Genomic DNA, 18024 nt, shown 5'->3' on the forward strand with positions numbered 1-18024 from the left:
GTGGTATTATTATTTCTATATGCACTTTCCTAAGACCACCAACTCTAACTAAAGGATTGCAATAAATCACACAAGTAAACAAATATTGAATATGCGTTATCTGTTTATAATTTTTATTTGTTTTTTCTATTTTTTTAGGTAACCTTTCAATCCTTGCCATAAGTTATATTTTTTATTTTTGCATTTCAATAAAGTAATCAATTTTAAATAAAACACGTAACAGATAGCAATTATATGAGCCAGAGAGATTTTCACTAAGCAATACCATTTAGTTTTGCCTATAATTTGGTGTATTTTGCTGGGTGTATAACTGGCTGTTTACAGTCGATTTGAAGAACCACAATATTATTTCGTGTATCTTCATATACATCATAGGCCTATATCCTCTTCGTAAACCACGGGAATACAACTAGTTTAATAAACTTTTACCTATCCCGCCATGTTAAACTTCCCTATCCCAATTTTCTTAACCTAGCTTTTGTTTGTAAATGAACGTTACTGTTAGAATATGAGTGAAATGGATAATGAAAAATATTGTTCGTAACCTCCTGTATATTGTCGGGTCAGGTAAAATCTTGTACGTTACACGTTACGCAAGAGCGTGTTTACATCACTTCGGTAAATTATGCAACTCGCTTCCGCTCGTTGCACAACATTCACCTGCGTGATGTAAAAACGCTCTTACTACACTTGTAAGGTAAATAGCAATTACACCACACTATGATGTTTTTGGCTCTATTACATACGTTAATTGGTGGCTGAAAGTTACGTTTTGCTGGCCATGCCAGCTGTCGCCAATTTGGGGACCGAGCAGGGTTTTACAGGCCGGGGCCGCAAAATCAGCTGTCCGCTTACTTACTTAGAACATGAATGCGTTTTAAATACACAATCAAAATCCATAGCATTGCAATATAGAATTGTGTTATTGTCACCGTTGCCTAGCAACTATTTATTTATATTTTTGTTGATTCCTCAAATTATTTCTTAACCTTAAAGTTATAGTTGTGTTGACGATCAGTGTGCATTATTATAGTGGTGAATAGTGGTAATAGGTATAGTGTGGTGAAAAATAGCGTTCGTACCACGGACCGAAATGGTTTTGCAGCTCTCGATCGATAAAAAAAAAAAAAAACTATCTCGAGCCGGCAAAACCTCATTTTCGGCCCTAGGTACGAAATATACTATTGTTCGTTATTCCATTACGTCTGCAATGATGCCTTCCTTCTTTGTGGTATTGAGGAGAATAGAGTAACATCTGGAGTGAACAAACCCCAACCTTTCGTTGACATTTAAATTCCCACCAAACGTTCTCTCACTCGTGCGGAACAAAACACGTTTCAGATTAAAACAAGAGATAAGAGAATCATAATGATTTGAACTGATAACAGTAGAATAGTAATTACATCCATTGCAAACTCGGAAGTGCTTAATGTGTTCTTCGATCTTAAATTTATTTTTAATGTGTTCTTAAATAACAGTTTTTGTTTCAAGGGAACACCATGATTAACCAAGGTAGATATTTTTAGATTTATTCAAATTTTGTATGCCAACAATAAAAGTGCAGCCAAGAATTTTGTCAATTTTGACACCTATTGTTGATAACCTAATAGCTTTACGTATTATCATAGTGTATCTGGTTATTCTAAGACAATTCTAAATCCTAAGTACTTACCTAGTATTTGTCTACTCGGTCTACAGTAGGTAAATATATATTTCAGTAGGGGCCTTCATTATCAAAATATTTCAGCTAATGTTCAAATTCTTTAGTGATAGCCACTTCAATACTGTATGTTCATTCCTATGTTCATCATTTAATTTTGATTAAAATGTCAAACAATTAAAATATCGGCCCTATTATTATTCTATCAGCCTTGGCCGTTTAAGTAGTCGTCTAACACATATAGGGATTTTTTATTAGGTGTTTAATGAGTATGGTCTAGTTGTCTGATTTATTTTTCATATTTGCAGAAGAAGACTCAGGTTTCGTTTCCGTAAAGTTTCTTCTTAAAGGTACGTATTTTAAGTCAGCATCTTTAGCAATACCAATACTTTAATCTTTTTCTGTATTAATGCAGTTTCGTCATTGCATCTATATGGAGTAGAATATGCGAATTCTTTAGATTGACATAAAACATTATTGAATGTGTCTCTCAATGAGTAAGCTGTCCAAATAACATTTTTTAAGTTTTTGACATCTTGGTAGTTATATGGAGCCAATTAAGTTGGTATAGCTTACAATAAGTTCTCTTGCAATTTTAATTATAAAAAAACAAGTAAAAGAACGAAAACCGTATTACACTTCCTTAGTAAGATAGTGTTACCTTTGCTAGATTTACCCCAAGACGTTCCAGTGACTGAGAATATCTTAAGGATGGTTTTGAAGCAAAAGAAGTACTCAACTTTGTGGGTCATGTTAAACTTCTTGGACTCCACAACAGCATTGGTTGCAGTCAGGGTGCCGAAGTAAGCATGCTGTTTTTATTACACATTAGGTAATCATATTTTGTTATATATAAAACGGGTATACCAATTTCTTACAATGGTTATAGAAAACTCTGAGCGTTTAAATAAAGCTTACAGGAATACCATATTAATTATGGAAGTATTTTGTTGTGTAAGGTATTTAATCGTGTTGTTTATCTGACGATTTTCAATCAGCCTTCGAAGAGGATATATTTTATACCTGTTTACATTTGCAATTATTTAATTCATCTCTCTAAAATAACTTAACTAACGTACTCCTTGTGTTGTTTCTATTTCAGGAAATCTAAAAATGCCGATTTCTTCACCACAATAAAAGGCCGCCCAATACAAGCCGTGAAATTATCTGAAGGTGTGTAAAATGTATGCAAAAAACAGGTACTTGGTTTAACAAAATACAATCAGTAATAAACGGTTACTCATAGTGCTGTGTTGAAATTACTTGTATAGTTTACTGATGAAAAAGAAATAGATTTTTTCACAATTTACGATTCTTGAAAATGTGTGTGACTTTGCGGCTTTTACAAATTCTTTACTGAATTTTATTCTTTCCTGCTTAATTTACAAGAAACAATAGAAACTGCTAAAGATTATTTATATTATAAAATCCTTCTCGGTTAACAACTAAATTTAATCATTACCTTAAAATATATCTAGTAGGCTTATCGTTCTATTAAGAAATTCGAAGACACTATTGACTATTGGATACAGAAGTTGTTGTATTAATAGTCAAAGAAGACACTTAACCCTTTTAGTAGCAAATAAAAAAACAGGTAAAGGATTTGTTTTTCTTTTTTAAATTTTTTTAAATTTATGGTGGTGTCAGAATTTTTTACCCCTTATGAGAATTAGCATACATCAAATGCTGTCACTGAGGGAGCGTAACGTTTTTTAGTTAATAATTAATTTATTTTATAATTTTGACTGATTGGTTTGTTATAATATTTTATCAAATAATTAATATTTATCAAATATTGGTTGTTATAAGACTGTGCACTTAAACATAAAATTGTAAAATAAATTAAACTAAAATAAGAAAAAAACATTGATTTTGTATAGTTTAATTTTATAGCAATATTCATTATATTTTGTATATTATTTTATTATCAGCATCTCCACTATAAAGAGAAATAAACTATTTGTCCAGCATGTATAGTTAAAGCATTAAGTTAATAAAACTACCGATACAAAGATGTCCTTATGAAAATGTATTTTCTTCTTTATATTTGTTAAATAGATTTGGATGTATAATCTACATTGAGTACGACTAATATTTATGATTCAATGCAGTTTAATCTACTAAATAAAACGACAATCGCAAACAATTTTAATTTAAACTCTATACCATAATTTCAGTTGAAGAAGTCGAGTACGAGTTGATGTTAAACTCCACAACGGCGGAGATGTTCAAATCGGCGGAAAATCTTAGAGCAACCGTTGAAAAAAATATGAGAGAAATGATGGAAGTGGAAAACAACGATTTGTTTGAAGGGAAACGAGGAGACATAAAGTACGACTTGCAGACAGCAACTGCTCAGCATCACCAGATATACGCATTTGGGTCGAGGACCGTGGGTTTGGGCTTCAGAACCAGTGACTACGACGTCTACATTGACATGGGTGAGTTACATTATACAACTACATTTAAATGTTGAGGTCGTATGCAAAATAACAATTTTATAGAGCTTTTATGATTTTTCTGTTTTATGGTGGTTTCATTGCCGTTGAGTTAATTTTTGGAAATTTGAATTTAATGCCAAAAATTGAAATGTGAAATGTCTTAGAGGGATAAAATAAAAACTACAATAAATAATTTCATTTGATTGTTTTTTCGTAAAATATTTATTTTGCACACTTTTTATTGTTTAAAAAAATATTTATACAAATATTTTTTTTGGTTTTATAGTAATAGGTTATGTTATATGCAGCTTCTTAAATTAAGTCAATTATATAAATAATAGTACTAATTTACAATATTTAGAATACACCTATTCCTATTGTAGATCTCTACTACAAAGAGATGCCTACCTCAAACATGTTCCAATAAGGAATTAGGAAGTAGCCTTTTTAATATTCACATTCATAAACTGTCTTGTCCCTTATTTACAATCAGCCTGTTATTCAACAACCAACTGAGAGTAATTAACCAGCTGACTAAAAAATCACATGTAAAATTATTATTAAAAAAGTTAATAAAGTTAAAACAAGTAAAAGCCGTACACAATAATTTAAATTCGAATCCGGTTGGTTTTAACAGAAAACTATTACAGAGGAGGAGGTGAAACCAACAGGGAAAACTCGGTTGAACGGATCCATCACCTTCTGAGGAAATCTAAGAAGTTCACAGACTTCATTCTGATACCCAGAGCTAGAGTTCCTGTGTTGAAAGTTAAACACAAGGAAACCCAAATACATTGTGACATCTCCGTCACCAACGGGCTGGGAGTGGAGAACTCTAAACTGTTGAGGTAAATAATGTTTTTAGTCTGCTTGTGGAAACACTGATTTTACCCTACATGTTGCTGAATAGCTAAGTGTTTTGTTGGTTATAGTCTGTATAATGGAACCTGTCTTCCCAACCGTCTGTCTACCTGGAACTGGCCTGGGTCTTAAACCATTGGCAAGTCCTCAGGTAAACCGAGAGTCAGGAGACAGGTTACATCATACAGACTATAGTGTGCTCGCCAGGCAATCCTAACGTCACTGGTTTTATCTTTGACATTGATAGAACTATACATTCAATTTCCAAAAAATTTTGTCAGTTTTAGAATCAAAACAGGCTTTAATTAAGATGCTGATGTACAAACTTTCCTAGTCAAACTTATATGTCAACCAGGGTTGCTTTTGTGCATGGTCCCAGGGGGGCAGGATGATTTAGGAGGTTTTGGGGAGTAAGGAAGGGCAAAATCTCCCCTTATGAAAAGGAGAGGGAGCGCAATTATCACTCTGGACTATTTCATGCAAACCGCATCCTTGAGGTATTACACTTTTTGAGTGGCACATTTAACTACGTGCTTTATTTTAATAAAACGTTCGGTACAGCTGGTCCATATAATGGGAGTCCACTTCAGTATCCAAAAGGTGGTAGCATCCACCTGAGATAAGTTTTTTCGCTCAGTAACTTTTTGGTACAAAACAGGGCACAGCTGTTCTTGATTGGGCTTTTGTTAAACGATCGTGGTTTAAAGGAAAACGCTCATATTCAGTAACAAAGCTATACAGATCACATGTCTCTATTCTACACCAAACGTGTATTCATTAGCTTAAAATACACTTGCTAAAAAAATTAGATTGCTGTCTAAAAAGTAATGATAACACAATTTGTAACCAATGATAGTGGTTTCAGCCTTGTATTCGATCAAAGCTAAACATCAAGAATTTTAATTAGTCTTGGAAGGTGCCTTTTATAAAAAGAGACATTTAGTCAAAATATTCTTTAACAAGTAATTACAATTCCTTTGCGTGTTTGCAAGAAAGTGCAAACCTTGGCTCTGCACTGCTCTACTGCCCACATCTGCCCAGGTGAATGGGCTACCTTGCTCTCCTTGTGTCCATTACATTGTCAGCTGATTCAACGGTCATCAGCTGATTTACAAAAAACTATTTTATTTGACGTTTACTTTCAAACTAATTATAATTTGTTGTCGTTAGAATATCTTTGGTTGTATAATGTTTGTGTTATAGGTAGGTTTACCTTATTCATTTATTGATATTTCAAAGATGATTGAGAATTTTTTATTATATTCTAGCGGTTAACTGTGGACATATACCATTGTGAGTGAAAATAAACAACGTCAGAAATATGACGCATACTTACTCATGTTAGCTCGTCAACAACCCTTATCATGGGAATAACTATAATATTTTATGGGGAATATCACATTATCAAAAGCTGCAATGACTTTCCAACCCTAATTTTTTCAGCAATATGTACATACCAAATTTCTTTAATACTTTAATACTTTCTTATTAAATGGCGACCATACAAAGGTAGGTATTTTAAGACAAGTATGAATGGAGATGAGTGTAGGATGAGTGGCGCGATATTGTAGTCTTGTTAGTGACTACGGCCGACATTCCTTAGACACAGCTCTTCAACATCAGACCACAGGTGTAGTCTGATATGCACATGCACACACACACCATAACCATTTTGACCCAAAACTGATATCCAACTAAAACTCAAACTTAAAAATCTTGATGAAAAAATACTTTCTTTATATACTACTAGCTGTAACCCGCGGGCTTTGCCCCGTTTAACTTCTTAATTTTCAAGATTATCTCGTTCGCATGGCTCAATCACGTCCTGGTTGAAGTTTGTTCGCTATGCTCACTCATCTTTAGGTTGGAGCTCGTTCGCTACGCTCACTCACCTTTTGGTTGCAAATTAGCTGTTGTCATAAATGTAAAAGAAATAATAGTGCTGCACCCTGTTGGTAATCCTTGTAACTTTAATGCTATTGAACATCATAGAACAGAACCAACGTGTTTAATTGAAACAGCTGTTAAGATTCAATAATTTCTCATAAGGTTAACATGGGAAAGTCCAGAGCCACTGGGGCGGAGCCCGAAAGGATTTTTGAAATAAGAATATGCCTATATGTTAATCGGGAATGTGAGCTATCATCATGCCAAATTTCAGCCCAATCCGACCAGTATTTTTCGCGTTCACTCGTCACAAACATACATCCATACATCCAATCTTTCTCATTTATAATATTAGTAGGATGTATAGAGGAAGAAAGTAAAGATAGGGATGAAAAATAAATATTAGAGTAGCAAATAATTGTCGAAAGAACTTTAATAATACAATATGTTAAATTACAATAAATTGTAACTATAAGTTGTACTATTCCAACTAACTTGATAGTTCTAAGAGTCCCAAGACAATTTATTACTTAATAGTTAATCAAAATAAAACTAAAAAAACTTGCCTTTTGTTCAGTGTCTTTCTTGGTGGCATGTTATTCTCAAGACAAACTTATCAGAGCAGAACGAAAATATAATGACACTGTGACACTGAGAAGCACATAAAGTTGAACCATAAAGTAGGTTTGCTGCTATGGGGAGTCGGCTTACAGTCATGTAGTGGTACAGTAAATAACTAGAAGTGAAATTCCTCTTACTCTCATGTAAGGCGGGTTTGTTTTAAAGGTTACACATTTTAAACTTGTTTTAAATTTAATTGCTTTTCTTTAAGGGATGGACGAGACTGTTCAAGAGGAGATTTTTTTCTCAGCTCATATCTATTATGTACAGGAACTACTTGGCTGATCGAAGAGTGAGGTTTGCCGCTACAGCTGTAAAAACATGGGCACTACAGATGGGTCTAACCCAGGCAGGTCAGGGAACCGGGTCCATCACGAGCTATTGCCTTGTTTGGTTACTACTGTATAGTCTCATGAGGGATGACCCGGCCGTCGTACTCCCTGTTTGCCAACTTAGACAGCTACATCGTGGACCTAAACTGTACATTGATGGTAGGATGTATAAAATTTACTATACAGTATAGCTACCTACAGGCTTACATCACATTTTTAAACCTTCAGGTCCATAATTATTTTCGTACTGATATAAAGAAAAAGCTTTACGGTCGTCCCATAAGCAAGTTTCCTCTATACCTTACTTCTCTGCGCAAATGAGTTAAGTCTCATTGTGCAACAAGAGCAAACAGGAGATAGCTACAGTACATAACATAAACATCCTCGTTACTTATTCACTTATGATCACTTCATAAAATATGCTCTTGAACCAAAACAACCTTATTACCAAATCTCTTATTCAACTGACTTTAAAATATGTAATTGTGGATATTTATAGGCATGCACTGTGGATGCGATACTCCCTGGTGTGGATTAACTTCCGCACGAGTGAGTACTACGACTACCCGCAGTGCTATCCTGATAATTAGACCAATTCGTATATACCAAGGCAAAAAAATGTGGATCAGATTCCACTATAAACTGTAGGTCCCTTAGTTGCCATTGCTGTATGGGCTATTAATTAACAGCTGTGTCTAACTTAGTCAATGGTCTAAGGAATGTCGGCCGTAGTCACTAACAAGACTACAAGATCGCGCCACTCATCCTACCCTCATCTCCATTTATACTTGGCTTAAAATACCTACTATGTATGGTCACCATATAATTCATATTTCATAAAAAAGTATTATGTAAAGTATGGTACTTAATTCCTTACACTAATCTTAGTCTTCGATGTTACAGGTTGGGACTGCAGTCACTGTGAACTGACCCATCCGAAAAGCAAAAACAACAAAAGTGAAATTGAACTGTTACATTTCTTCTTCAACTTTTACGGTAGCATGACAATCAAAGACGTAAGACAAAATGTACTCTGTCCCTACTTTGGATCGGAAATTCCAGTAAGGGACTTCGTCAAAACAGAATCCTTACCAAACGAATTCAACAACTACAAGAAGCAAGCAGCTAAACACAAGTTTTATCAAATGTACTGTGATTCGTTCATGTTCGTACAAGACCCTGTTGAACAGAACCACAATATAGCCAAGGCAGTGGAAGGTTGGGTGATAGATAGATTTTGTAGATTGTGCAAAACAACAGCTGAACTAATGGAGACTGGAATGACAAAGGAGCTAAAATACATTAGAGAAACCCGTAAATGATACGAAATATTGGAAAACACTCGAGAAGTGTATAATTGTGTTGTGTATGAATGACAATACTTATTTATTGTGGTTAACATGGTCCTTTCTTCCAGTTGTCTATGTTTGTTTATGAGCAGAACCCAGATTGTAAGTCCCTTAATATCTACTTTTGGATTTTTATTTTCAACAACTTTGGTATGAGAAAATTGTTCTAATCGATTAAACATTTAGCGTTGTTCTCACTGACCTCTGTTGCTTTGTTTCTTTCATTAAAGTGATTCATTGTACTTTCATTCTTACAACATTTTAACCGACAATCGTCCTATTTTGTGTTCACACTAGGGTCAGTGTTTTCTTATGTCGTTGGAAAGAACAAAAAACTATGCCAGCAAAAATCTCTTTGCATCACAATCAAACGGAAAGTAAATAAAAGAAACGTCTTATTAAACACTAAAAACTCAGTTTTTAAGTTCTCACTTTAAGACGCTTTTTTTTATTTACTTTTCCGTAAATTTAATAACACCTACAATGCTGATCAAGAAGTTATCACAATCAAAATGACTTGTTCTTTTGGAAATATGCACACTCTAACAGATTATATCCTTAATGCTGTCAATCCATTATGATGAGTAGTATAGCATCAGTATTCAATGACAACAAGACCAATAGTATCCACCTTCCCTATACACCACCTGAGTATAGGCAAGTCGAACTGCTTAATCCAAAATGACACTATGTATGGTGAGTTTTACTTACTTGCTTTACTGCCGTGGCTCCACAAATCTCAGTTGATTCTTTGCCTGGTGTACCAGCCTCCTCCACCAACCCCTGTCTTCTGCAAAGTTTTCATTTTGACCCATTGTCCTGATGTCGTTCAATACTTGGTCAGTCCATCTCAATTTCGGCAAAGCACATTTACTTCCAGGTGTGGCTCTCCAAACTTCATACAGTCTTGTTCCTTTCTCTCTTCTTAGCATATGCCCTATCCAACTTAATCTTCTTTCTTCAACTATTGCAACAATATCTTGGTCTGTGTATCTTAGCTCTCTATTTTTTCTTATCCTCCACATTTCTCCCTCCTGCACTGGTCCAAATATTGTTCTTAGGACTTTATTTTCAAACACAATGAGTCATTTTTCATTTTTCTTGGACAATACCCATGTTTCACTACCATATAACAGAATAGGTTGAATTAACAATAAGTTTTACTAAAGCCAATAGCTTTTACCAATAATTAACAAACCTAAAAACTAAGATCTGTGTATTGGATAAAGTTAAATCAAAACCTCTTAATAAAAAACAATCTCAATTTATTTTTCTTACAGTTATCCTTTATATAATAATAGCTATTTTCAACCATCTTGCCCTTTTTGAACCCAAAATAAATCCTTTCAATTTTGAAAAATAAATCTGCTTGGTGTTAAAAGTATTTTAGTTTTGCTACAATTTCTTTCCAATAAATTCAAAGGAATTATGGGGAGCGAGCTGGTCTAGTGGTAGAGCACGGGACTTCAGTCCCTGATGACCCGGGTTCAAATCCCAACAAATCACTAATGGATTTATCTAAATGATAATGCCACAACTCCTAGGTCTAGCTTGAAGTAATGTGAAAAACAATCCTGATGGGTTCTAGCGTCCTACGACAACAAAGAATACAAATAAAAATAGAATAATTTCATTAACTTCTGAGTCACTGAGTGGTTAATCCGGTGGTAGTTGTTTTCCATGGTTAAAATTACAGTGAGGATTTTAAGTCCGTTTCATGCAGGTCTGGTGAACAAACCATGAAGAGTTCTCCTGTCTGGCTGGCACATCTTGGAAGGAGAGGTCAACGTAAAATAAATCGTGGATGGTTCGGGTAGAAGTTGACAGAATGGGTGGGATTATTTTAGTGATTGTCACTTCATATCAAGAAATAGAAATTTTCTACACCTTACATAACATTCTACTGTATTTGTGTTTATCCACCAAAGCCTTTATAAGAGTACCAGCTGCTGTACCCTTTCTTCATATAGGGGAGAGGATGCGGAAGAGAACAAATTTGATTCAGTTATGTAAAAAATAATTTTACATGCACCATATTGGTTTTAGAAACTAAGTTCAACAGCACCATTTCAATTGATAAAATAGTAGGATTAGCCGAGTACTTTTAGTGAATAAAGACTGATAAAACACCGATAATTATGAACCTAATTCGTAATTCTGTTTATAGAGTCTAACCAAAAGATCTATTTAAAGAAGTTTTTTTTAATTTATTGGAGATTTTTTTTATTTATTTTACACTATCCTAAGATTGGTAAAAAAAGAGGAAACCTTTTTGTAAAAACAGTCAACTGTAAGGAGTTGAGAAAAAGTATGCTGATGTACTAAATTAAAAAAGAATGTTTGAAAACAGACCAATAACAGTTTTTATGTTGGATGAGGGTTCTATATATTAAATATATAGAGATATAGATTCTATATATGTCAAGCCGTGCACTAAAAACTACCTAAAACCAGCTCATGGAAACAATTTTCATCAATTTTTCAGTGCTATCCAACAACCTCGCCTTTTCAACCTTTTCACCTTTTCAAATGACTTATTGACATTCTTCTAACTCTAAATAAAAAAGTTATCTAATCGCTTACAAAGGTTTTCCTGAGACGATTACTACCTAAGTTCCAGATAAGAATAAATGCTGTAAACTAAAACTTAGCTTACCACACACTTAAAAATACTTTTATCAGAAGTTGTATCTTACCAAAGATGTTACCTATTCTTAAAATCAAAACAAAATTAATCACACCGTTAAAAGATCTTTATTTTTCTCGTCAAGCTTTCTTTCAGCCTCCACAATCATTCTTTCTAACAGCTTGTGCACTTGTTTGTTCATGAAATGTTTCGCGTCATCCTCTGAAATTTTCTTTTGCTTTTGTAAACCCTTTAAATCGTCACTGCACTTTTTACGAATGTTTCTTAACGCCACCTTGCAATCTTCTGTGTACTCTTTTGCTTGTTTACTCAGCGTTTTCCGAGTTTCTTCTGTTAGGTGTGGGAGACTTATGCGAATCAAATTTCCATCCACTTGAGGATTGAAATGGAAGTTGCATTCTCTCAGAGCTTTCACGATGGCGTCAACGTTTTGCTCGTCCCAAACCGTCAATGTCAATAATCTGGTTTCCGGAGCTGTGATTGTTGCCAATTCTTTGATTCCCATCTTCTTACCGTCGTAAACCTTGACACTAATTGGATCCAAAATATCCGGATGAGCTCTTCCTGTCCTGATGCTCTTTAAATTTGAATCAAAAACTTCCAAAGCACTTTTCATTTTCTTTTCGGCTTCTTCCAAAACAGCTTCACGTGGATCCTCCTCGGAGGCCATTCTTTTTTCTCTTATGGAGACACAACAAAACAGATTCTGATTGTAATCTTAAAAATATTATTCTTAATTGTGTTGCGTTAATGGCTCATTATGTTGGCGCTATCACCATTCTAAGACATTTCCGTTACTAAATTATTAAAAGAATTGTTAACTACCAGAAAATCACACATCATATTTAATGTGATAGTGAAATTTAGGTACTTATGTAGTTATATAACTTTGATTTCCGGTGCAAACTTTTAAATAAAAAATCGAACGTATTTCACTATAGTTTTTGGGGACATTGTTCAAAAATACGTAGTGACTTGGCAAACACTTGTCTGCAATATATATTAAGCTCACCAATTCAGTAATTTGAAGAACAGAGTCTTTTGTTTGAAAATGTCATAGCATATGAAATTGACGCCTTGGAAAATAAAAGGAATTCAATGTTAGATGTTATAGTCATGACATTAACCTCTCCTATGAGTCTTAACATTTACATCGAGGATACAACTTTTTAGAATGAGTTTAGGATCATAAAGAGTAGTTGGGATGTCTATTTCTACGTAGTGCAACACTGTATAGTTAATTTGCCTATAATTAAGTTATTACTGGTCGGAATTAGGGGGAGGGGGGCTTTCAAACTTATGGTAGGACATAATAAAATATAATGTCATTATCATTATCATTATGGGGACGCCACCTAGGTGTGTAACCCAAATATCAGCTAGTGAAGGATGAGTGTGGGAATGCCGTGAGATCATCTGTGTAGCTTGGTTACTGACTATAAGATATCAGCTGTTTCATCAGTCAGTATAATTTATTTTAAGCCTAAAATCAAAATGATCAGCAACGGCTGGGTCCAGTTTTGATTTTTGAACTATCAAAAACTTACTGTACGGTACTGACTTTTCTCAGGATCAAACCGACGACCTAATCATCTCCATTCCCTCTTGGCTTATCTAGGTGAAGGTGTCATGTGAATGGATTAGTTATAGAAGTAAGCCTACTTTAGCAGTTAGCCAAAGCATTACAAAAGTAAGTCAACGAGCAGTGGTGGTTCCAAAGAGGAGGCTACAGGGGCTAAAGAAGCCCTCCACCTTTGGACCCTCTTAAAGCTGAACAGCTCTTTAAATACCAAATCTTTTTACCTAGGACCCCCTCCTTTTTTGGGAGTGTTCCACACATTCCAAAAACCTCCCGATGGCACCCCCCCCACCTTGACAGGGTCCTAGAACTAGAGCGTTCACTGTTAGAGAAGCTATCACGCTAGCTGGCTATGGGATAACACTCTGGCTTTACCTAGTACCGGTACCAGACTTCCCATCTATATGGACCAGCTGCAGTCAATTTTTTATTAAAAAAGAATGTAGTTGTGTGAGCTAGTCACAGAATGCGCTAGTGTCTAAAATTCTATTTTATACCTTATTTTTTGTTGCTGACCAGGTTAATGGGTCATATCAGTTGCTATAACTCATCATAAGTCATTCCCTAAGTTTGAGTTGTCAAGTTTAAGTCACATCAACTACGACGATTTTGATCAAAAAAGCTGGCTACAAATGGGGATGGAATGTCTTCCTACATAGTACATGCTAGTACGCTGTTACCTGCTTTGTTACTATGTGCTATGGAATTGAGCTATAATAATACACTACATTTTCGGACAGGAAAATACAGGTTTAACTTTTTAGGTACTCTTACAGATTTTTGTTTAAGTATTCCCAGTTTCAAAGAACAATTTATAAATGTAAGTTTACCTTTTGGTAGCGTTGTCCAGGTTCATCGTTTTTGAATTTTCAACAAATAATAACACTGTGCTAATGGTGATGATAATGCAACATAAGTGTGCTGAATTGTATCAAGCTGAAAATTCAATAACATGCGTCAAGAACCTGGCAATGCAAACAAAGAGGTAAACTTACATACTTAGGCCCATATCATACGAGCGCTATTGCCGCCACGTCGTTGATGTCGTCATGTTGATTCCCCTCCAACCCGGCAATGGTTCTTATGGACCTAGTCATACGGACGCGGATGCCGTCGACGAATCCGCGTTAGCCGGACGCTGAGCACTGTTTAACGCGGACGGTCGCGTCAGCGACGCAGCGCGGCGCTAGTGACGGGGGGATTTGTCATGGAGCGCTAGCGTCAGCGGGATGCATTTGCCACCCGACTACAAAAAAAAACCTACTGGAAGACCTTTTTGGAGTGATCATCAAGTTTGATACACAACAAATGTATTTATACAATTAATTGAAACATTTCCTCCTCCTGTAAGAACTAAGGAGTTTCGTTAAGGGAATCAACTGACATTCTACAGTAACTGAAGGATATCCTCTTCATATTTTTATTCAATTGTTATGTCAAAATCATGAATCAAGATTCAAGAAGTGAAGGATGAGATTACGCTCTTCTTAATGACGCCGGCTTTGAATGAAACTGACTATAGACTTCTCATCCCATTGTAAATTTTGAAGCACGTTTTTCGTGTCTAGTTCATGTACGTGACACAAAGGCGCTAGTGTCGATGAAACTTTGTTTCCATTATTTTAGGGTTAATTTCTTGATTTGTGCTTTACTGTTTGGTTATATAACTAGGGTACAAGTTATTTTTTATGATTAGATCGTATTATTAGGTTAATCGAGGTTTTAAATGGCTGTAATAACGGGAAACAAATTGTAAACAAAACACGACCTCTACATAAACCGTACACGAACTAACAATAAAATTGTCTTCAGCTGGAACAGCTTTTTATATAAGGATGAGAAATCTACTAAGAGAGTATGTTTTATCTATGCTAAGATTAGCTAGTTTGTTAGTCAGGGCCATTTTTTTACAGCTAGGTTATAATTTACAAAAAGCTTCCGACTTTTTACAGGGTGGACTCCGAATTGAACACTGTCACTACTGACAGTCACGATGCAATTCGTGTACTGTGCAAAGCTACTAATGCTACTATCCTATATGAGAAATTACTTTTTAAAATGGAATAAATATATTAAATGCGTTTTTTGTGTATATTCACGGCCGCCAAAGGTGGCTGTGGTGTACTGCACATTTCTTACAGTATCATCATCCTCTTTTGTCCAAAGGTGTTCTCCGGAAATTCCAATATCCTCTATGTGAAATTGTAGTCGTAGTCTAACAGACGCATCCGTTACTAATAATAGTTACGTGATCTTTTGCCATATTATCGGTTATCTGATTGTTGCTGAAAATACGGTAAGTTAGGTACAATATTGTTAACTCCTAAAATTGGTTAAAATTATAATAATACTTAAACGTTTTAGTAACCTTCCCAACCATTGTGTTCTCAGCAAAATTGTTTGTGGTCTAAAATATGGTCTTGTTTTGTTCCAGATTTTTGGTGGGCCTGCCAGTGTCCCACCAGTTCCGATAAATTTTTACGTGATCTGCAACTCACATATTTTGTCCTGGTATTCTGCTACCGTCCCGAAGGGCGTTACCATTTTATATGAATTTTCTTAGCCACAAAGGTAAGAACTCAATGTCATTTCAAGGACTGTTATTTTAAGTAAGTTAGGTCTACTTAGTTGTGAGCTTAACCTATTTCTCTACTAATAGGGTACTGTAGGCAATAATGGTTGAAGACAGTGATATTGCATGTTACATCATTCATTGTCTACTCCATTTTAAGCTGCAATAAGTTAAATGTAGCCTACTGTTATTTTATATTCAAGCGATGGAAAGCAGGCTTGGTATTTAATTTAAAGGCTAAAGAAGTTTTCAAGGAATTTTTATGAGGCGGAACTTGGTCTTGGCCTACTTTGCTTAGAGGGTGGGTTAGATTTTCTAGACCGTGCTGACTAGGTTAGACCTGGGTAGACTTTCAGTAGAGGGGCCATAAACAACCGAATGACCTATCGATCCATTTGATACTCCCTAACTTAAATAGGCCCTACATCAATTTTGGTAAGTTAGGTTAACCTAACCTAACCAACCGAATGAGATAATCGATATACAGTATATCAAATAACTTAAGTTTAATTGATAACTTAAGTACGATATTTTCATACAGTGGTAACTTAATTCTGAGCAATTACTTGGTCAACCCCAAACTTTTCCATAGGCTATTTTAAGTTTACTACGGTCATAAGTATGTTCTCAGAAACATACGGATAATTCAAGGTTAGGTTAGGCTAGGTAATGTTACAACCTGACATAACGGTACTGTCACAACTGGCCTTCCGCGCGTCTCCCGCAAGCCACTGTTATCGTGTGGACTTTGAACCTTCTTATCGCTCGGCAACCTGTACAATGGCCTTGCGGGCCTTGGATTATATTATGTTTCTTGTTTTCTGAGAACATCCTTATGACCGTAACTTAGTAAAATATGAAAAAGTTTCGGGTTGGTTAACCAAGTAATTGCTCAGAATTACCCATACGGTTGTTTTTAGCCTCACTTATGAAAGTCTACCCCTGTCCCCTAGGCCTACTTTTAAGAAGACACTGCTCTTTCATAATTAACTTTTAAAAGTTACAGTAAGGCTATTTAATCCAACCACCATAAACAAATAACCTGTTAAGTTAATGGTGGTACTTAAATAACCTAAGTTAACTTAAAGTGAAGTTAAGTAGGCCTAGGCAGTTAACTTAAGTGGGTAACTTACTTAATCGGATGAAATATTAGTTCAACATTAACTTATGAATTAGGTATGTTACTTATTTAGTCTACTTTTAAGTTAACTTACCTACTGGTATCTATTTCAATTAACGTGACCATAAAAATAGGGCTAACTTAACCACCTTCAAAAAGATAATTTAAGCGCTCACAAATATTATGAAAACTAACTCACGTCAGTTAAAAGTTTTGTTTACTGTGTAGGGCCTAAATCTAAAGCTACGATTATACTAGGACGCTGGGGCGCTAGAAGGGCATTAAATCAAATGGGGGCGATTATACTAGGGATGCCAGCGTCGGATGCTAAAAAAGCCACCGGACGCTCGATTTTGTGCCTCCCAGCTGAAATTGAAGCGTCCGGTGAGGAGCGTCCTCTCAATGTTGGCGAGAATTGAGTTGAATGTGTCGCCACCTCTGGCTGCCACACTAGATACGGGTGGTGACAGGTGATGCATGCGCTCCGGTCAATGACCTCACGTTGGCCTACTTGGAAGGGATTGGGCGAGCGAAAGTATACTCTGGTATTGGTTGATTCATTATGAAGCGAGGAAAGCTCTACAAACATATTTTTTATATCACAACCTAACATAACCGCCCGAGCGTGCTGTGTCAGGGTGGCCTCCAGATAATAAGTACCACAGTATACTACCTAACAAAGTTACTAACTTAAACAAATGTTACAAAAGATCAAATAAAACACCACAGCTTACCACTGATTTTTGCAGATACTGTACCTAAGTTATCAGATTTTATTTAGGCATATGGGAGGGGCGGTTTATGGGGATTCGTGACTATTGCGTTTTTTTGAAGTTAGGTTAGACTAGGAAGGTTTAAAGTGTAGAGTTTATACCCCACTGGTGGGGTAAAATTTAACACACTAAGTGAAATAAAAATTTTTATTTTACAGAAATTGTTAAATTCATGTGAGTTA

General features: G+C 35.4%; 3 protein-coding genes across 3 annotated transcripts in view; 2 read left to right on the forward strand and 1 right to left on the reverse strand.

Moving 5' to 3' along the window:
• Nucleotides 1-1424: 1424 nt before the first annotated feature.
• Nucleotides 1425-9242, forward strand: LOC128987553 (terminal uridylyltransferase Tailor-like). Its single transcript, XM_054408457.1, has 8 exons — nt 1425-1512; nt 1969-2010; nt 2331-2463; nt 2763-2833; nt 3838-4101; nt 4739-4949; nt 7741-7961; nt 8706-9242. Exons 1-8 carry the CDS (start codon nt 1500-1502, stop codon nt 9122-9124), a joined length of 1374 nt encoding a protein of 457 aa, XP_054264432.1. The 5' UTR covers nt 1425-1499; the 3' UTR covers nt 9125-9242.
• Nucleotides 9243-11886: 2644 nt separating this feature from the next.
• On the reverse strand, nt 11887-12495 carry LOC128984869 (ribosome-recycling factor-like). The gene has a single exon (XM_054404240.1). It carries the CDS (start codon nt 12466-12468, stop codon nt 11887-11889), a length of 582 nt encoding a protein of 193 aa, XP_054260215.1. The 5' UTR covers nt 12469-12495.
• A 3078-nt stretch (nt 12496-15573) lies between these two features.
• The window catches only part of LOC128986832 (eukaryotic translation initiation factor 5), a 29061-nt gene continuing 26610 nt past the window's right edge, over nt 15574-18024 (forward strand). Inside the window, exons 1-2 of the mRNA XM_054407386.1 lie at nt 15574-15673; nt 15812-15948. The gene's annotated coding sequence lies outside the window, so the exon portion shown is untranslated. The remainder of the gene's footprint in view (nt 15674-15811; nt 15949-18024) is intronic.

The sequence above is a fragment of the Macrosteles quadrilineatus genome, unplaced genomic scaffold, assembly GCF_028750875.1.
Source record: "Macrosteles quadrilineatus isolate MER2022 unplaced genomic scaffold, UCM_ALF_1.0 Scaffold_2__2_contigs__length_208266976, whole genome shotgun sequence".
NCBI lineage: Eukaryota > Metazoa > Arthropoda > Insecta > Hemiptera > Cicadellidae > Macrosteles > Macrosteles quadrilineatus.

Excerpts from the sequence above, each read along its gene's own strand:
- LOC128987553 (XM_054408457.1), top strand. Across the intron at positions 2,011-2,330 it reads CGTAAAGTTTCTTCTTAAAG|ATTTACCCCAAGACGTTCCA; the intron begins GTACGTATTTTA and ends TACCTTTGCTAG. Across the intron at positions 2,464-2,762 it reads GTTGCAGTCAGGGTGCCGAA|GAAATCTAAAAATGCCGATT; the intron begins GTAAGCATGCTG and ends TTTCTATTTCAG.
- LOC128984869 (XM_054404240.1), bottom strand. The coding sequence starts at position 12,468 with ATGGCCTCCGAGGAGGATCCACGTGAAGCTGTTTTGGAAGAAGCCGAA.